This window comes from Gracilinanus agilis, chromosome 2 (genome assembly GCF_016433145.1).
Source record: "Gracilinanus agilis isolate LMUSP501 chromosome 2, AgileGrace, whole genome shotgun sequence".
In the NCBI taxonomy this organism is placed as follows: domain Eukaryota; kingdom Metazoa; phylum Chordata; class Mammalia; order Didelphimorphia; family Didelphidae; genus Gracilinanus; species Gracilinanus agilis.
Window position 1 is genome coordinate 553,120,630 of NC_058131.1, and position 20,723 is coordinate 553,141,352.

Below are 20,723 nucleotides of genomic sequence, written 5' to 3' on the forward strand. Positions count from 1 at the left end.
ACAGCACCATAGGATTCACAGCTGCAATAATAATAGCTAGGATTTATAAAATCCTTTAAGAACTGCAACACATTTTATAAACACTATTTCATTTGGACCTCACAACAATCCAGTGAAGTACATACTATGTAGGTAATGCTATCCCCACTGTACAGATGAGGAAACTGAGGTTCAGTGACTTATTTGTGGACATACAAGCTAGTAGGGATCCTAGTCAGGATTCAAATCCTGTTTCTAAGTCATGAAGGGATGTTAGAAGCTGAGATACCTAAGGGTGAAGTGATTTGTCAAGGGTCACACAACCCATCATGGCAGAGCCTGTCTCTAATTCAGTGTGCTTCCTTCCTTCATCCCTCCTTCCTTCCCTCCTTCCCTTTCCTTCCTTCCTCCCTCCCTCCCTTCCTTCCTTCTTCTTTCCCTCCTGTCTTAGTATCAGTTCTAAGACAGAAGAGCAGCAAGGGCTAGGCATTTTGGGTTAAGTGACTTAAGGGTCACACATCTAGGAAGTGTCTAAGGTCATATTTGAACCCAGGTCCTCCTGACTCCAGGTCTAGAGCTCTATCCACTGTGATGCCTAGCTGTCCCTCAAGTGCTCTTTCAACTATGCCATGGATCTGACTTTCCCCTTAGTCTGCCCTCCCCATACCTTTGGCCTCACCACAATGCACATTCAAAACCCAGCTATCCCTGGAGAGAGCAGTAATCACTTGGAGAATGTGAAACATTTTTATTTTTTTGTGAAACATTGAAGGATTTAAAAAAAAAAAATGTTCTCCTCAGAGGGGATTGACCCAGACCCGCCCTGCAGGTTCCTGGATCAGAATTCCCTCTTTCCCTCCCCCACCCCCCCTCCACTTCCCAAGCCCTTTGTTAACAAAAAGGAACTATTTTAATTGAATCATATAATAATTATAATAAAAATATACATTAAAAAACAAAAAACAAACAAGAAACAGAAATTTAGCCGAACTGCCAGCACCGTTCACCCCATCCCCATGATGCCCCCCCACCCTCTCCCTCTCCCCCCCTACCCTGTCTCCCTTTTCCCCTTCCCCACGGAGTTCCTCCCTCTCCCAAGTCCCCCAGTACCATATCCACCCTCTGGTGGCTGAAGGAGATTGGAAATGGACAAATTGGGTGGGGAAAGGGGAGGGGAAGTCCAAGACAAGGAGGGGTAATACTAAGGTTAAGGGGTGAGAGGAATCATGGGTGTGAAGGTGCACTATTGGCATCCCAGAAACACCCAGGGCTGAGAGCTAGATCCCAGTCCTTCTTCCTGACTGCTCAGGAGGCTGAGGCTGCTCAGATCTTCTCAGCATGGCCAAGATTTGTCCTACCCATTTTGGGTCAGAGCCTGGGCCCTCAGCATCAAGACCAAACCTCTAAGAGGTTTCACTGGGCACTATCTAGTGTGCTCCATCTGGACTCAGGCGATTGTTACCATTTCTAGGAGTTCTTTCATTGTCCTTGCCCTACTATTCTTCATTCCCCTTACCCTGGCTTTCCTTGAGGACCTTTTCCTGGGTCCCGCTCACATGTAAAGTTGTGGGGACCAAGAAAAAAAATCTCTTCTCCCTAAACCATCCCCTTATCCAAGCCTTCCTCAATGTCCTCACTCATCAGAGAACTCCTCTCTAGTCAGACAATCCTAGCTCCCACCCTTGGCACCAGCTACACTTCCCAGTTTGGTCTTCATTTGATTTCTTCACCTTTATCCTCTGAATCTACTGTTCCCCTCTTCCACTACCCCCGTTCCTGGGTCCCAGCCCCAGCTCCACTCCTTATCTATGTGGCTCTTGCTTCCATTGTTAACAGTCTCTCCATGTCCATCACTGGGCCATTGATCCTTTTCCCAGTCTCTTCTTTCTATATATAGCTACACCCCTGAGTTTCCATGACTCTGCCCTCTCTCCTTTGTCCCATCCCTATCCTCAGTAGCTACCCTATGGCTCTTCCAACCTTGGTTTCCCAAACCCAAGGTTAAGGTTTGGAAGGGGGCTGAGCAAGGACAGAGCTGGGGAGACGGTAAGTGGGGCAGCTGAGAATTCCTCCCCTCCTAAGTTTATCCCTTAAAGGTTCAAGCTTTTTGCCTTGCAAAGAAATTTCTTGGAGTGAACAGATGAGTGGGAAAGAAATAGATGATTCCCTTAGGGAGGGAGATGGATCGACCTAGCAACACTGAAAGCCGAATGGCCACCCTGCTTTCCTTTGTCTGTGTTCCAGTCCCAGTGGTTTGGGATGGACAGCCCTGGGAATAAGATCTCTCTTCCCACCCAACTTCCCCACCTCTACCCTTACAGATTCCCTCAGGGCCTTCTCCTCTTCCCTTACTGAGATTCATTTTAGCCAGAAAAGATGATGAGAGGCTGCCAACTAGGCAGACCTGGGGTCTGTGGGGCTGGAAGTATGTAGAGCCTCCTGAGGTTAAAGTTCAGAGGTGCAAGGTATGTCCAGGAAAGGAAAAGGAGCAGGTGACCCAGACTTTGACCTTCACCAGGGAGGTCAGAGAGTCCTAGCCTTCAAGTGAAGAGCCCCCAGGATGACCAGCAGGGGAGGTTGGCACCAAGGAGGAAAGCTCCCCAAAGGGAGGCAGGGAGCCTCTATGATGCTACTGATGTTCAGTATCCTAGGGACTTGTGTAGTAATGAAGTGAGGGGAGCAGAGGGAGGAGAAAGGCACAGACAAAGGGATTAGGGAATGGAGGGGACAGGAGGAAGGTTGTGGGACATCAAGGAGACCATGGGGAAATATGGGAACATCCCTCCCCCTACACCTGTAGCCCCTGGCCCCCAGAGGCAAAGTCTGTGTGGTGGGGGTGGGCAGGGGAGGGGTGCCAGCCCCCCAGCCTGTTGGGGGGGTCAGACCTTGTCCAGCAGGGAACGCTGGCAGTAGAGCAGCTTTTTGGGGGTTCCATGGCGTTTGAAGAAGAAGACAGCTAGGCCAACAGCAATGACACAGAGGAGCAGAAGGATGGGGAGCACTACAGCAGCTGCATTCACTGACCCACTGCCCTCCTCGTCCACCTCGATGATGATCACTTCAGTCTCTTCATCAGTCTCCTCTGGTCGGCCCCCAGAGGGGCAGCCCATCCAGTCCCGAAGTGCTGATTTGGGGTAGCCTGGCTCCACTTTCAGCTTCTGGTTATTGAATTTCCAGTATTTATTTCCCTTATAGAAATAGGTGAAAGCTGGGGGAAGAGAAAAAGTGTGTTGGATCATGGGGAGGAAGGAACATAGGAAGGTAGAAGGAAGAGAAGGGTTGGAGAGAGTCAAGGAAGACAGGAAAGGGCCCAAAGAGAGGAAGAGATGAAAAGAAAGATCGTTAGTATGAGATCCACACATTGCTGTCCCTTTCCTTCCTGTCCTTCCTGGCTCTTTCATTTTCCTTTCTTCCACTCCCATCCTTCCTGCTTTATAGGATCCTGAGACTGAGAGCTGAAAGCAACCTCAGAGAGGGGTTATCTAGTTCATAACCCTAGATTTACAGATAATGAAACAGGCCTAGAGATGTTGGCTGGCTTGGTTGCTTCCTCTAATATCTCACCTTCGTCACTGCCCATGAATGATCCTCTGGGTGACTCGGGGATTCCTTCCCAGACTTTGATATCTTTGGGGTACTCGCTGTCCACTGAACGGAACTCCTCATTGAATCGGTAGTACCTGAAGGAAAGTAGGGAAAAGAGTCTGTCAGGAGGAGTAACAAATAATAATTGCTAACATTTATATAATGCTTTTTAAGATTTTCAGTGTCATCCTTGACTCTTACAACACATTCTTATAATCCCAAGAGAGGTGCTATTATTATCTTCACTTTTCAGATACATTAATCGAGGCAGAGAGACAGGTTTAGTGATTTTCCAGGGGTCATGTAGCTAGTAAAAGTACCTGAGGCAGGATTTGAATTCCGATTTTCCTGATTCCAAGTCTAACACTTCCAAGCTCTACCAAGCATGCTGCCTTGAAGCCTAGTGATTTTGATGTTTAGGGCAAGTGAGACCAAAATAACAGGCTCACATTGACTTTTTTTTTTTTTAAACCCTTAACTTCTGTGTATTGACTTATCGGTGGAAGAGTGGTAAGGGTAGGCAATGGGGGTCAAGTGACTTGCCCAGGGTCACACAGCTGGGAAGTGTCTGAGGCCGGATTTGAACCTAGGACCTCCCGTCTCTAGACCTGGCTCTCAATCCACTGAGCTACCCAGCTGCCCCCTCACATTGACTTTTTAAAGCCAGATTTGGTTGCGATGGGGAGTCCTCAGGACATTCTTGGGATGGGGGAGGGAATCTCAGGAAAATGTCCTATGGTGGGGAGACAGAGACCTAAGATCACTGCAAGGCTGATGCTGGAGTACTTGTCAAGGGGGTGGGAGGGTCCAATTACAGGGCAGAGCTGGCCAAAAATTCACTTGGGATATGGCTGCAGTGTGTAGTGAGGGCTTTGGACCTTTGGTTACTTTCTACTTTAATCATTTTCCCTAACTAGGCAATAAACTCTATTATTTCTATGCTGCTGATGGAATACAAATATGGTCAGCACTCTAAAATTCAGAGCCCTTGGGGCAGTGTCCCAATTATCTTATCCTTAGTTAGAGCTATGGATGTTGGGTATAGAGCCTGCCTGCCTGGTAATGAGGGCCTGCAGCACTAGGGGGAAGGGGAAGGCCTGGGCCTCCTACAGGACCCATGATTAGCCCTCAGATGAACCATCACCAGCCTTTAATCATAGAGTTTGACCAGAGGAGGTCAGACAGCCTGGGTGGAGGGAGGGAGGGAGGAAGGGAGGAAAGGAGGAAGGGATGCCGTGGGCAGAAAGCACCAAATGACCAGGTCTGAGATGATGACCAGGTCACATCCCACTGATTTGATTCAGCACCTGATTTTGGCCATTGTTGCTAGGTAACGGCAGATGGCCAGTCACTTTTTATGGGAAAGATCTCTTTTAAGACTGGGAGAGTCCCTTGGGGGGGGGGGGAGCTGGGTGCCTGAAATAGAAGGTTTTGGGGGATGGGGAGTGGGGTCCTCACTTGTTTCCTCGGAAGAAGTAGGTCTTTCCACTGGGCATCCAGAAAAGTGCTGCATCGATCTTGTCAGTCGGCAGGCCCCGTCCCAGCTCTTTAATGTGCTTGGGGTAGCCGGGTTCCAGGGAGGCCTCATCAAACACCCAATGCTTGTCTCCTTTGGAGAGGGAAGCAGGAAGGGGATTTTAGTCAGTTTAGGCCTTGGAGACTCACAGATTCACTGATGAGTCTATTCTTCCAAAGGAGATGCCTCCCTCGCCACAGGACCCCTAGAACTTCTAGAATCCTTAAGCCAAACGCCCGGTTACCTTTGAAGAAGACAAATTTGCCATCCTTTCTTTCATAAGCTGTGTTGACAGAAGCAGGCAGGCCCCTCCAGAACTGACCAATGGGCATTGGGTACCCATCCATCACCTGGTTATTCCGAACCCGCCAGAACCACCGTTCCTGGAAGGGGCAAAGGCAGGCAGAGATGACCACCTGAAGCTGCTAAGCCCACCTTATCACTGTCCCTCTTTCACCACGTTTTAGTCATTGAGTTTTGCTAGTACTCCTCTCTTTAGCCTCTTCCCACTTCCAGTTCAGAATCCCTTAGTTCCCCAAACTTGAATTCTCCATCCCCATCAGCTTTATTCTTGCTTCCCCTTACCTTGAAGACAAACATTTCCCCCCGAAGCACAGCCACTGTGTCAAAGTTCCCATCACAGATGTTAGGCCCATAGGTGGGATTTTTGGGCTTGCCTGGGACAGAGGGCTTGGAGGTAGTCCTGGGCTGTGAAGGATTCTTGGTGGGGGGTGCAGACTTACTCCCTGGGACCAAGAATATATGTACATCAGACATGGACTCAGTTGAGAAAGGACAGTACAGAAGGGCAGGGACTTCCTTGGGGAAAAGACAGAATACATTCTAGATAGGCAGATGTGAAGTAGGAGAAAATGGAAAGATGGGATATGGGGAGATGGAGAGATTGAGCATGCAGAAACAGAGAAACATCAGGAAAAGAGATACAGGCATGAAAAGATGAAGAGAGCTTGGTTGTAAGGCAAGGAAGAGATGGAGAAAGATCAATTCATCAACATGTACTTTATTAAGGGTCCATGGTACCCAGGTAGTCTACTAAATGCTAGGGATACAAAGATAAAAAGCAGACAGTTTCTGACCATAAGGAGCTTATATTCTAATGGAGGAGACAACAGACACAAATATAATATGTAATAATATATTTAAGATAGAATAGAAATAAAGAAACTTTAGAGGGAGAGACAAATGTAGCTGGGAGGGGGACCAGAAAAAGTCTCTTGTAGAAGGTGACACATGAATTGAGTCTTTAAAAAAAAACAACAAAAAAACAAAAACAAAAAAAACAACAACCTTGCTTTCCATCTTAGAATCAATACAAAAAAAACCCAACAACAAACAAACAGTAAGGGCTGGGCAATGGGGGTTAAGTGGCTTGCCCAGGGTCACACAACTAGGAAGTGTCTGAGGACAGATTTGAACCCAGGACCTCTTGTCTCTAGGCCTGCTCTCAATTCACTGAACCACCTAGCTGCCCCCTGATCTGAGTCTTGAAGAAAACCAGGGACCCAAGAGGTAGACATGAGGAGGGGAGAGCATTCCAGGCAGGAAGAACAGCCAGTGCAAAGATAGGGATGGAAAATAAAGCATTATGTGTGAGGAACTGTATGTCAGCTAGTATGGTAGACCACAGAATGTTTGGTAGGGACTAATGTAGAAGACTGGGAAAATAGGAAGGGTCTAAGCTGTACAGAGCTTTAAATGGCAAAAAAGAGGAGTTCTATCCCAGAGGTAAAATGATGGGGATATGAGGGAGGAAGAGTAAGACTGGAAATGAAGAGGGGTGAGTATGAAGAACTGGAAAGTGATTGGACACAAGAATGGGAGAGATGGGATGAGGGGATGAAAACAGGTAGATAAAAACAAATGAAGAGAGACTGGGTATGAAGAGATGAAGAAAGGAACAGGGTGAGGGAGGGATTAGATGTGAGGAAACCTTGAAGAAGGGAGAGATGCAATGTAGGAAGATGGACGAAGATTGGATGTGAGAAAATGGACAAAGATGGTGACAGCAGAGATGGGAAGAGAGTGGGTACAAAGAGGGAAAGATGAGGCCTGAGAGATAGAGAGCAAGGGAAGAGATGCCAAGAAAGACTTCTAAACTGTAAAGTATTAAATCAGTTAGGTTCAATAAGCTTTTACTAAGTGCCTACTGTGTGCTAGGCAATAAGAATACAAAAAGACTCCTTACTCTTGATGTATTTAGAACTCATATTATCACTTCATATGATAATCAGCTGTCAGAGGAAATGACCTTGTGAAGAGCTGAAACAAAACTAGATATGAGAAAGGGGAGATTGTGAGGGTGTAAGGCTGGGATGCTCACCATAGAGTTGCTGGATGCCCCGACGGTCATCCTCAGGAAGTACAAAGTTTTCTGTGTCCATCCACTGGTAGAAGGGGGCCATGATGGCAGAGGGGTCATTGGAGTGCTCCAGACCCAGTGCATGGCCCAATTCATGTACAGCCACCAGGAAGATGTCATTCCCTGAAAGGAACAAGTCTTGTCACATTAGTAGCCCCCCTCTATTGCTCCTATAGCAACCCCAGGCCTATCCAACCCAACCTATATTTTGTTTAACCATTCCCTCACCTGCCTGGCCAGTTCTGGGTTCTACATGCTACTGTAGCTTTGTTACCTGGGTCATAAACTTAAGAAATTCCTGCCCTACATGCCTGGGAAAGGGGCATAAGGAATGGAATGAATGAAACCAGGGGGCTCTCTACTCTCCTGCTATCAGTAAAATACTTTCCATGATGGAGATTATTTTTCCACAAAGTCTTTTGGGGTACACTGAGATGGAACTGGGGCTCAAAGGCTATTTCTACTACTAATTTTGAGTGACCTTAGATAATTTACTTAATCTCTCTGGCCCTCAGTTTTCTTTTCTGTAAAAATGGGGAATTAGACTAGATGATCTCTAAGATCCTTTCCAGGTCTCAATCCTATGATGCAATGACCAAAAGGCAAGCTATGGATAGGAATCCCAGGTCTAATACCTTACCTACCTTAGAAATTTAGGAGGCATTTAGGAGAAGCCTCAATCAAGTCTGAGTTTTCTTTCTTTTTTGATCCCTTGTGCCACAGTTTCACCCCAAAACTGGAAGTATTTGTGAGGGGAGCGGAATGGGAGCTTATGACTTCATTGGCATGGGACACTCCCTCCACAGATGCAAATGGAAAAATCTGTATTTTATAGTTTAAGAGGTGCCTCTGGCCCTTCAAGATTAAGTGACTTGACCTCATATGAGCTAGCATATGTCTCAAGCAGAATTTGAAACCAAGCCTCCCTGATCAAGGCCAGTCCTCTATCAGCTATCCCATGGCACATTACCTGGACAGAATTTGATCGAAAAGAAGTTTCAAATTTAGGACAAAAAAAAAATAATAGATGGAGAACTGGAAGAGACTTACCTAGGCTAATTCATTCATTTTATAGATGAGAAAACTGAGACTCACAGAGATTAGGTGATTGTTACATAGGTCACATAGGTAAGTGTCAGAGATAGGATTTGAACAAGAATTATGGAATCTGAGAATTGAAAGGAATCTCAGTAACCATCTAATCCAAACCATATATGAAAGGAATCCCTACTCTCACGTGCTGAGAAGTAGCTGGGATATGTTATCCCCAGGTCCTCTGATTCCCTGGAGTCAATACTCTTTCCCTTATACCAGAATGATAGTACTCCCAGTCTAAGTCAAGGACATGTCCTTGAAGTTTTATCTTCTTGGTCCCCATATTCTTCTCTCTCTCTCTCTCTCTCTCTCACCTTGACTACCCTACTCACCATTGAGATCCTCATTTTGGACAGTCCAGGGCTCAGCTGAATCAAAGTGAGTGTCGCCCCCAATGTTAGGGCCAGGAAAATATGCGTGGGCTAAGAAGCCGCCTTCCCCATCAAAGGGAGTGCTGTCACCGTGAAAGCCCTCGGCAAAGAAGATCATGATGTCGGCTTGCTTCTCGTGGCCCTCTCGTATATAGGAATAGGGCACCTCCCGGAAGCGTAGAGGTGTTGCCCCCTCCCACACTTTGAAGGCTTTTCGGATAGCTTCGAATGTGGCATGTTCACCTACTTTGGGTGTGTAATTCTGGATGCTGGAGTCCAGGGTGAGGGGGTGGGGAGAAGACATGAAGTATAGTCATTAGTATGGTGGGCATGGGGAGCCCTCCTGTTCCCCTTTGCTAGAACTGTGTCCTCCATGCTACCAATCCCCTCAAATCAGGGTGGCACCTTCTGCCCTTGCTCCCTGAGTTCAAGGGCTCCTTTCCTCCCAGGGTTGGGATATCCACTCAGTTATTGTTTCAAGACCCCAGATCCAGGAGTGCCTGGTTCACCTTCTCCCCTATGTGGTCCTGAGCTAGGGATGGGGGTAATACTCCTTTTCTCTGTGACTGGGGAAGGGGAGGTCTGTGCCTCTCCAATGCAGCAGGCTGAGTGTGAACCTAGCAACAGGCTGCCCTCAGTACCTTTTCTGGGACTCACCAGAATGTGATTTCGTTGTGTTGCCATTTTAGACCCTGGATGGCATAGCGCTTCCTCCGCACGTTGGCCTTGATTTCTGCTCCAAACTTGTCTGGGACACCACATCTGGGGCGCTTCATGGCCCTGAGGATGGGGGAGGGGGAAGGTTAGGGTCAATGTAGGAGAGGGTCAAAGAGTGTTGGGGAAAGGTGAGGGATCTGTGTGGGGGAAGGAAGAGGGCAGGGGCTGTTTAGTTTTTGTCTGTGTCTCCAGTGCCTGCCACAGTGCCTGGCATGTAGTCAGTATTTAATGAATATTTTATAGATGAACTGAAAGGCTGGGTCCATGTGTGGAGATGGCCAAAGACAGTGTATGGGTGAGGGCAGGATCCGTTCAAGCGAGAGGGAGAGTTGATGTTTCTGATGCCCATTATGTGGGTAATGGGGGATGAAAATCAGGAGACTATAAACTCCTTGAAGACTGTTTCAACTCTTGTATCTCTATTGCCTAGCATATCTTGGATCATTGTAATAAATGCTTGTTGATTGATTAATTTATTAATTGACACAGCCAGGTGGTGCAGTGCATAGAACACGCAGGGCTTGGAGTCAAGAAGACTTGAGGTCAAATCTAGCTTACTAGCTGTGTGACCCTGAAAAAGGCACTTAATTGCTGCCTGCCTCAGTTTCCTCACCTGTAAAATACCAATAATAATAGCAGCTACCTTCCTGGGTTGTCATGAGGATCAACTAAGATAATAGAGTGATTAGCTTAGTCCTAGCACATAGTAAATCTACACTGGCACTATATAAATGTTAGTTTTTATTCACTGATGAAGTCTGGGGGTAGGGTGGAGAGGGGCAGTAGAGAGATCCAAGCCAGCATTTGGCACTCACTTCATGGTATCTCCATCAGCAGTGCCTGTCACACGCAGCCCGTAGAACCTCTGCATGGCAGCAATAGCTGTGGAGAGGGACTGGGGAGAGCGCTGGGTGTGGGTACGCAGATCTCCAGGTGGTAGGTAGCCATATTGCTGGAGCCAAGCCTGGAGGGGAGAAGGGAGCAGTTGGAGGCTATCTAAGGGGCATGCAAGGAACAAAGAAGCCCAGATCCCTCCACCCTAAGTCCTTGAGGACCCAAAAGAGGACCTTAATTTTGTAGACTAGGCTTCTCCTCTGGTAAAACCTTGAAAAGTGGAGAAATGACCAGGTGCAAGCTAGCCTTTCTGGGAAGACAGACACAGAAGCCTCTGATATTGTGTCTAAATCTTGACCTGAGAGGCTAAGATTGATCCTGTTACAGTATAGTGTAAAGACCTGGGTTTGGATTAAGGCTATTTTACTTACTGTGGCCTTAGGCAAATTTCTGTTTCCTCATCATTAAAATGAGAGAGTTGGACATAGTATACTAAGATTTCAGAAGCGATGCATTCAATAAAGTCACTCATAATGTCCTTGGGGCCAGGGAGTGATCTGGGCTAGGTGACAGGTGAATGCAGGGATTGGTTGAATAACAGGAACCAAAGAGTGGTAATTAATGAGTTGTGTGGAGATCACCTTGAAGAGATGTCTCAAGTGACATGCTCCAGAGATGTGTTCTGCCTCCTTTTGCCATTCAGTGCTTTTACCAATTACTCGTTTGAAGGCTTAGAAGGCAGGATTGCAGGGTCATCCAGGTAATTCAGTGGAGAGAGAGCCAGGTCTAAGGATGGAAGGGCCTGGGTTCAAATCTGGCCTCAAACACTTCCTAGCTGTATGACCCTGGGCAAGTCACTTAACTTCCATTGCCTAGCCCTTATGGTTCTTTTGCCTTGAAAGCAATATACAGTATTGTTCTAAGATGGAATTCTGTTCTAATTCCAAGATGGAAGGTAGGTTTAAAAAAAAAAAAAAGGTAGGCATACTTGTCAAGATAATATGAAGCTGATTAAAAGAGATAAGAAAGGAAATTATATTTTGTTAAAAAGTAACATGAACAATGAAGTAATATCAATACTAAATGTTTATGCACCCAATGGTAAAGGAGAAACTAAAGAAGCTTAAGAAGGAAATAGATAGTAAAACCATACTAGTGAGGTGAAAGATTTCAGCCTTCCCCCATCAGAACTAGATAAATCAAACCAAAAAATAAATAAGGAAAAAGTAACGGGAGTGTATGAAATGTTAGAAAAATTAGAGCCAATAGATATCCGGAGGAAACTGAACAGGGATAAAAAAGAACATACCTTCTTTTCAGCAGTACATGGTACATATACAAAGATCGACCATGTACTAAGGCATAAAAACAAAGATAATATGAAGCTGGAGGTAACTGGATGACTCAGTGGATTGAGAACCAGGCCCAGAGATGGGAGGTCCTAAATTCAAATCCGGCCTCAGACACTTCCTAGCTGTGTGACCCTGGACAAGTCACTTGACCCCCATTGTCTAACCCTTACCACCCTAATTTTAACCTAACCTAATTTTAAATTCTTACACTTGCAACCAATACATAATATTGATCCTAAGGCAGAAGGTAAAGGTTTAAAAAAAAAAAAGAAAAAAAGATAATATGAAGCTGGAAGGGATTGGTTGCAAGTGAGGATTTGAAAAGATCTTAATATATTAGAACAATAGCTAGTTTTAATAAGGTGAAATAGGGGTGGATTTAAAGTCTTAAATTCAATTTTAAAAGTGAAATTCCCAAATATAGGCTGGCCTCTCCTTTCAAGTAGAGAAGTAGGGGGCTTTGGGTGTAGAATGTTGAATATGCTGCCAGGCATTCTCACTGTGCCCATTTGTTTTGCTTAACCAAAGCAAACCAGGGGAGGTAAGTGGGTTTATAGCAGGAAATGACTGTGATATGAAAACAAAAGACATCAAGAAAGCCTTTTTTTTTTTTTTAATTTAAATTGATTGAGAAGTGATTACAAGACAATAAGTCCTGGGAAAAAGATCTGGAGGTTTTTAGTCAACTACAAGGTCAATATTAATCAATGGTTTGTGAAGGGCAGCCAACAGTTCTATCCTGTGCTACACTGAAAAGTATATGGTGCAGAAGGAAGGCAGTGATTGCCCCCACTGTTCTTTATTTTGGGGAGGATATTGATATTTTAGGAGGTGTCTAAATTAAGGTGACCAGGAGAGTGAGGAGCCTGGAGATCAAAGGGATGAAATGAAGGAGGAGGGGTGTTTAGCCTGGAAAAGACTTAGATTTAGAAGGAACGGTGGAGCTATCTTCAAGCAGTTGAAAGATTGTCTAGCGGAAAACAGATTAAACTTGTTCTTCCTGGCCTCAGAGGGCAGAATTAGAAGCTGTGGGAACAATAGCAAAGATAAACTATGGGTAGATATAAACAAAAGGATGAAAGCTATCTAAAAGTAGAGTGGAGGCAGCTAGGTGGCATGGCAGATAGAGCATCAAACTTGGACTTGGGAGGACCTGAGTTTAAATCTGGTTTCAGATGCTTCCTAGCTGTGTGACTTAACCTGGGCAAGTCATACTTAACAATTGCCTAGCCCTTACCACTGTTCTGCCTTGGTACTTATACTCAATATCAATTTTAAGACTGAAGGTAATGGTTTAAAAAGTATTATGCCTCGAATTTAACCTCATTTGCCTAGCCCTTGCCCTTCTGTCTTAAAAGTTATCACTAAGTCAGAAGTAAGGGTTTAAAAAATAAAAGTTGTGAACAGTGTTGAAAGGAAGAGGGTTTCCCCTTGCTAGAGGTCTTCAAGCTGAAGATGGATGACCAGTTCACAGAAGGAATTCTAGGTCAAGTACCATTTGGTCTAGATGGCCTCTGAGGGTCTTCCCAACTCAGATTTGGTGATTTTGCTTAAGATGATCTCTAAGGTCCTCTCCAGTTCAAAATCCCTTGATCTATACTTTGTTCTATGGCATAACCATTTGGCTTGGCCATGGACTCAGGACAGGGCAGGAGCTAGTAGTTCTGGGCTGTTATGGTTCAGGTGGGAGTACAAAACCAGTTGGTTTGAAAAAAACCAGCAGAATCCTACCTTGGAACTTTCCCCATCAGCATCATTCTGTCAACCAGTTTCTTTAGCAAATAGAGATATTTGGAATGGCAGCTAGGTCCTAGGTTCCTATCTGACCTCAGATACTTTGTAGGTGTGTGACCCTGGGCTTAACCCCCCACTGCCTGCCTAGCCTTTATTGCTCTTCTGCTTTAGAACCGATATATTGCATTGATTCTAAGATGGAAGGTAAGGGTTTAAAAAAAGAGATGTTTGGGGAGAGCTCTTGAATAATTAGAGGGTTATGGATTTAGAGCTGGAAGGGATCTCAGAGGTCATTTTGAGATTGTCCTACCTCCTGCTTTTTACAGGTGAGGGAACTTAAGCAGAGAGATTAGATCAACTCCCTAGGATCACATAGCTAGCAAGTGTCTGAGGCAGGTTTTGAACTCAGGTCTTCTTGAATTCAGTTTCTTCATCTGTAAAAGAAGGGGACCATCTAGATGAGGAAGATAGCTCTGAGCTCCCTTACAACTATTCAGAAATGCCTCTAAAGAAGAGGCTTTTTAAAGCTTAGCATGAAGCCCCCCTTGGGGCTGGGCAGCCATGCCTGATGAATTCAGTGTTCACGGCCCCTTTGATACTGGGTACCCATTAGGGTTTGGCAATAAGACAGGGGCAGGTTGGTGAGGGGAGGGACTGAGATTACAGGGGTGCATGAAAGTTGGGGAAGATCATTAGGATAGGGTCATGGTGTGGGTATGGCTGGTAGATCCATAAACACAGACCAAGTGCTTAAAGTGGGAATATAGAACTAACCTCATGCTTATTTACAGTTATATAACTTTGTTAGCTATGAAGAAAGGTTGCATGGTTAGGAAGATCCATGATGCAATTAAGGTCAGCTGGGTGGCTCAGTGGAGAGAGAGCCAGGGGTAGAGATGGGAGGTCCCAGGTTCAAATTTGGCCTCAGCTGGGTGACCTGGGACAAGTCACAAGTCACCCCCATTGCCTAGCCCTTCCTGGTGTTCTTCCCTGGAACTGAATCCTAGTATCGATTCTAAGGTGGAAGGTAAGGGTTTAAAAAAAATTATGCCTCAAACTCATATTACCTGTGTGACCTGCAAGTCATTTAAAATGAGACAGCTGGTCTCAGTGGTCTCAGAGAAGGTGATACCTTAGAGAAGGTATCAGCTATCTCTAGATCTCTGGTCCATTGAAGTTTATCTCCATTCAGTGCCCAGAACTGAATAGGAGGAAGGGAAGAGACTAGTTAGCATTTGGGAAATTATACATTGTTTGTAGTGACCCTAAATTTCCTGAAACAAAAACCTGTCTTTTTAATTCTGGTATACAATCCTATGGTTGTGAATCATGGAATCCTACAGTCTCTAGAGAATCAAAATTTTGGGTCACTCAAAGGGCAATACACACACACAGAGGGTTGTAGTTCATTGCCAGTGAAGAATTATCACAAGAAGTGGCAGAAAGAGGACTTCAAAAGAAAGATGTATGAGTGGAAAAGGAGGCCACTCAGGTAGCAAGACTGAAGGGTGACAGAGAGGCAGCACACGTGTTCCACAAGGATTGCCCTCTCACCCTGACTCCTGCAGATGCATTTATAAGAATAGCTGAGGGAAAGTAAGATAAGGAAGGAGGAGGAAGGTATAGATGGATTTGGAGCTGAAAGAGTCTTTAGAGATCTTCTAGCCCAGCTGTCTCATTTTACAGGTAAAGAAACTGAGGTTTGGAAAGGAGAAGTGACTTGCCCAAGAAGAACCTGCCTTATTGAGATCACATGCCCACCCAAGGGTCAAAGTAGCCTTGTTCCAATCACTGTCAGGCCCCTGGGTTGATGGTTTCTCCTAAAGGCCTATGGATTGTTTTTAGCATCTTAATGAGGTAAGGAAAAGAAAAGTGAGTTGAATGAGGACAATATTTGACTTCAAGTATGTTTTATGAATTGTTCATATGATAAAGACTGAGTAAGTTGGTTTTTTCTTGAAAAAAAAAAAAAAAACCAAACACACACACACACACACACTGAAAAGAGGCTTTGTGTGTGTGTGTGTGTGTGTGTGTGTATTTGAATGAAAAACACACATATTGCAAAAGCCCAATTTCTGACCAAGTCAGCCTTTATTGTAGGAACAATGAGGCAGTACCCTGAACCTGAAAATTAAAATTGGAAGGGTAAACTACAGAGTATAAAGGATTTATAAATCTGAATTATTTTATGGAGGCAAGAAGAGGTAGAAGGATGAATGGGAGACAGGACGAAGGGGTGCTTTGGACTATTCCCTAGTTTTGTATTTTTAAGGGATAAGGGAGAAGGGCTTGAGTGGCCAGAAGCTTGGGTTGGGGCTCAAAAGGAACAAAGATTTATTAGCTGCAGATGGGACGTCTGTGTGCATGTGGCAATTAGGTAACTCCAAGTTTTGCAAAAGGGTGATGTCCTATGTGGTAGAGTTGGGACTTCTGCTGTGGGGTTGGATAGGGGTGACTCAGGAGCAGCTGACAGGGGACCTGAGCCCAAAGGGATTGACATTGCAACACTGATTCTGGGAAGCCCTTCTACAAGCACTGATAGGAGGTAGGACCCAAGTTGTAAACAACCCAACCACTTTGGAATCCCCCTTTTTTGTTCAGTCCCTTCTTTAGAGATGAGGGAAGAAGGAAGGGAAAGAGGTTAACCTTCTAAGTTCTGGAGTAAACCATTTCAGACACGTCGGGTCTCTGGGAGCTTGTTCTAACCTGTGCTGGGGCTGGCAAGGTTTGCCCATTGCCCATGTATGCATAAGACCTGCAGGGGCCTGTATTCAAGTATGTAGGAAACTCCCATCATCCCTGGCTCATCTTTAGGCTTCACTTGTGGGGAAGATCTGGGCATCTTACCCCTAACAAGGAGATAGGACTTGCTGGGAAGGACTTGGGCAGTGCCACTGAAGTTCTTGCTTTGGCTTTGAGTCAGACTGAGGGAAGGACTGGGGGAGAGGAGGGAGGTTTTAGGATCAAGTGATGTCTCCAGCACTGGGTCAATAGAGAAGTGTAAGTCATTGTCCTGACTTTTGGGGCTCTGAGAGCTCCTGGTGGGATGAGTAGAGAGAAAAACAGCAACCTTTAAATATTCTTTCAGATAACATGAATTCCCTGCTCTAAGGAGTCTCTGAGCATATCTGTTAGGGAAGCAGGCAATAAATATTCAGATCCTGTAAGCCTAACTCAACTTGTCTCCAGTTTATTTTCTAAACAGGAAAAGTGAGGCCAAGAGTAAGACAGTGACTTCTCCAGAGTCAAACAGCAAGAGAGCCTTAAGAGTTAGAGAAACTAAGCAAACAAAATTCCATAAAAGTTAAGATTCTTACTTATTTAAACCATGCCATTTTCCCAAGTTAGCACAATTAGGAAGTATACAATAGGCCTTTAGTCCATGATTATTGGATTGGATTGGATCTTGGTCCATTAGTTAAGCAATGAAAAACACACTAGTTCTGGAGTCAGAGGGCCAGAAAGCTGCCACCCTGAGTCTCAGTTTCCTTGTCTGTAAAGTTGGACGAGATGATCTGGAAGGTCCTTTTTTATATGACCCTATGATCCCTCTTCCCAGGCTTTTCAGGCTCTCTCCCTTCTCTCACAGGGACAGGATGCACAGTGGGATAAGAACCACAGAATGAAATACAGACCACAGAAGAAGACTCTTGTGTCTGTGGTGAGGGTGGGGGAAAGGATAAATACCAGACAGACTGAGGGGAAGAGAGGTCAGCCATGGAGTTAGAACTAAAAAGACCCAAGTTCAAGATTTAGGGTGGGGGGTGGGGATGGGGCTTCTGGAGGGGAAAATTTGCTCCAGTTTCCTGAAGCTCCTCAGTACTCTCCAGGCCAGGGGTCGGCAACCTTTTTGGCTGTGAGAGCCATAAACGCCAAATTTTTTAAAATATAATTTCTTGAGAGCCATACAATGCTCACAGTAAGCGCTCCTGTGACAGCGCCTGAAAAAAAATGGACTTTATGGCTCCTGCAGAAAGAGCCATATCTGGCCCTCAAAAGAGCCAGATATGGCTCGAGAGCCATACGTTGCTGACCCCTGCTCCAGGCACTCTTTAGAGAGAGAGGGTGAGGGGTTCTGGGGTTAAGAACTCTGCCTCTAGGACTCTCTTAGGTTTAAGAATTTCTTGTGGAATAGGGGAGGCTGGGTGGGGGTGAGCCTTGGAGCCAAGCCTCAGTGCAGCCAAGGTCAACAGGCCCCTTCCCATATTCCTGCCCAGTTTGGATTCCCACTGCTGAGGAATGGGTGGGGGCCTGGAAACATTGCCTGAGGATCTCCCACCCGGGAGCAGGCCCTGAGCCCAGGCCCCCTAGGCCCTACTCCTCCCTTCCTCTCTCTCTCTCCACCCCTCAGTGGCCCAGGCAGAGGCCCAGAAGCAGATGGTGGCTCTGGCACTGGGATTGGTTATGACCCACTTTAGCATGGTGCCAGGGCTGCCCAGCCCCTCCCCTCAGAGGGCTTGGGCCAGGGCCCCAGAGGAGAGGAGGCTGGGTGGGAGAGGAGCAGGAGTTGGCAGTGGGCAGGTCCCACAGATGCCCAAGCTCCTTTTCCCCCCTAGATTCTCTTTTTTATTCTCTCTATAGAGAAGCTGGAACTCCACTGCCAACCTAGGAAGATAACCGCCTCCTCTCAGCCTTAGCTCTAACTCTCGCCTCGGGGCAGAGATGCTTCCTAGCTGCCTCAGAGCTCTCCCCCGCCCAGCCACTACTTTCCTCATTATCAGGCAGACACTTTCCCATTCAAGGTCCCCAGAAGCCTCCCTAGTGCTCTCGGTGGCTGCCCAGCTACCCCAGGGCCTGATGGGGCCGACTCTGGATTCTCCCCCTCCCTTTCCCCCACTGCCCTACCCAGCCCCTCCCTGCCGCACCCAGGCCTTTGCCACGGCTGAGCTGAGTGGGATGGGATGGCCCAAAATAAGAAGCTAGTTAAATCTGTCTCCCACCTTCACCCCAAAATAAAAAGCAAAAGAGGAAAAAACTCCACAGACAACTCCCACACAGTTTCCTTTGAGAGAGAGACCTGGAGACCCAGGGCCTGGGACAGCTGGGCTGGGGGGCTGGGAGGGGAGACCACAGCAAAGAACCAGGTTAGACTGACCCCCAAGGTGGAAAGCCCATGGGGTGAAGGTCTTCCCCTCTGGGAGCTGGGGTGGGAAGAGCCTGGTGAAAGTGGCTTCTCTTGCTAGACTGGACCCGGATCTGCTTCCTCTGTGAACCCTTCACTTACTTATAGTTTTTTACATTAAAAAGAAAGAAAAGCCTCCCCTCCCCCCATATCCAGAAGACTGGGATGGGAGAGAGAGAAATGCCCCAGTCCCTAAGCCCAGCTCCAGCGGAGCCCCTTGCTCACAAGGAGAGCTTTGTGTGGACGGAAACCCCAGCTTGGCTGTGGGGCCGGGCCAGGCCAGGGTGACCGCCCTGTGGACCTGGACGCCAGGGTACAGAAACAGTTCTCTGAGGAAGAAGGGCTGGAGAGGAACCCAGTGGAGAAGAGGGAAGGGGAGGAGACGAGAGAAGAGAAGACTAGAGGAGGGTGATGAGAGGCACAGAGCTCCCTCTCCCTTCGGTGCTAGACTTCCCAACTATTAACTCTTTGGCCACCCCCCATTCCTCCCATCCTGCCCCCGGCCCTGGGATGAGCAGAGCAGATGAGGCTGGAGAGGAGGGAGGGATGGAGGGAGGGAAGGAAGGAGAGAGATTGGCTCCAGTGTGAGCGGTGTGTGAGTGAGAGCTGGAGATGTGGAAAGTTGGAAAAACAACAAACTCGGCACATGACAAGAAATGGGGACAGCGGCGGGGGTTTGAGCCGGCTCCAAATATTTATCAAAGTCCCAACCCGTTCCAGAGTTGAGCTCAGAGCCCAGGGGGATTCAAAGGGAAAGTTTTGCCCCAGATGTACAGCTCTCCTAAAGAAAGGAATGGGAAAGTTAAGCATGGAGCTGGGAGGCAGACAAAAGTTTTACCAACTTGGAGGCAGGAGATGAAAGGGGGAGAGGGAAGCCAGAGAGGAGAGTCCAGGGCCAGAGGGGCTGGGGAGCCCAAGAATCAATCCCCCATGCAGATCTGAGTCTCTCCTAGTCCTTTCGAGGAACGAGGAGGGTCGTCCCCCCATGACAGATAAGAAGAGGGGAAGGAGGGAGAATCACACTTACTTCAGGGCTAAAGTTGCCGTCTGCCGAGCAGAGGGAGATGAGGGCTGTGCTGAGAGTGAGGAGAGAGAGAAGCAGGCTCCCGTCGGGGCTAGGGCCACAGAACATGGTTCACACTCAATTCTGGGCAACTTTTGGGAATCTCTCTGTTTGTAGTCTGAGTCTTGTGTCCCCCTTAATTCCCCCCACAAACCCCTGGGGTCTCTGTCTCTTCTCTCTCTCAGGGCTCCTTTGTTCTGCCTCGTTTCCCCCTTGGGTTTCAGGAGCAGGAGCAGGCTGGAGTTGGGGGGTTTGTTCTGTGGAAGTGGTTGTCTGGTTCTTCTCTCGAATTCCTGGGGTTTGTTTTTTTTTTTTTTTTTTTTTTTGTTCTTTTTCTGCTTACTCGGCGATCTGGAGCCCTCTTCTCTCTCTCTCTCTCACTCACTTACTACTCTTGTCCCTCCCTTCTTTCCCAGCCTCTTCCCCTGCCCCCTCCTTCTTTTCTGATGGGGACGTGGTTGCTTTAGTATGAATCCAATTACAGCAAAGAGCAGGGAAAAAAAAGTTGCCTTTTTGTGGTATAGGCTGCCATCTGCAGGGGCTGAGCCCACAGTCAGGAGTCGGGAGTTGGGTGGGGGGGCTAGACACTGGATGTGGGAGTTTTTCTCATCATAAGCATATTTGGGGTGGCTTTGTTCCTCTGGTATTTAGCCTCTCTCCCTAGGGAGCAGGAAGTCTGGAGAGACTCAGGTTGGGGGTGGGGGTTAGATAGGGCTAAGTGTCCAGAGGTTCAGGATTTCGGGTAGAGAAAAGAGCACAACACAGCAACAATTTAGCCCCGGTTTCTATGGATCCAGCCAGTATGGAATTGTTCATTCTTTGTCCCTTCATAGCCTTTCTTACCACTTGACCTTCATACACAGGTAGAGTGGATAAAGGTGACCACACTCAGGACCTGAATACAATCTGACAAAATATATTCCCTTTGTCAATTCTTGTTAAAAGCATCCCTTTAAAAAATAACCATTTTCT

The 20,723-nt window shown here is 46.7% G+C and overlaps 1 protein-coding gene across 1 annotated transcript; it reads right to left on the reverse strand.

Moving 5' to 3' along the window:
• Positions 1-2,368: 2,368 nt before the first annotated feature.
• Positions 2,369-20,689, reverse strand: MMP14 (matrix metallopeptidase 14). Its single transcript, XM_044662282.1, has 10 exons — positions 19,716-20,689; positions 10,459-10,607; positions 9,584-9,706; positions 8,888-9,195; positions 7,422-7,583; positions 5,666-5,826; positions 5,325-5,463; positions 5,023-5,173; positions 3,544-3,659; positions 2,369-3,187 (listed from the first exon to the last, which is right to left on the reverse strand). Exons 1-10 carry the CDS (start codon positions 19,818-19,820, stop codon positions 2,859-2,861), a joined length of 1,743 nt encoding a protein of 580 aa, XP_044518217.1. The 5' UTR covers positions 19,821-20,689; the 3' UTR covers positions 2,369-2,858.
• Between the last annotated feature and the right edge of the window lie 34 nt (positions 20,690-20,723).

Coding starts and splice junctions, on each gene's coding strand:
- MMP14 (XM_044662282.1), bottom strand. CDS start 19,820: ATGTTCTGTGGCCCTAGCCCCGACGGGAGCCTGCTTCTCTCTCTCCTC. Junction 9,196..9,583: donor CACAACGAAATCACATTCTG/GTGAGTCCCAGA, acceptor CCTGGACTCCAG/CATCCAGAATTACACACCCA. Junction 3,188..3,543: donor ATTCATGGGCAGTGACGAAG/GTGAGATATTAG, acceptor CTCTTCCCCCAG/CTTTCACCTATTTCTATAAG.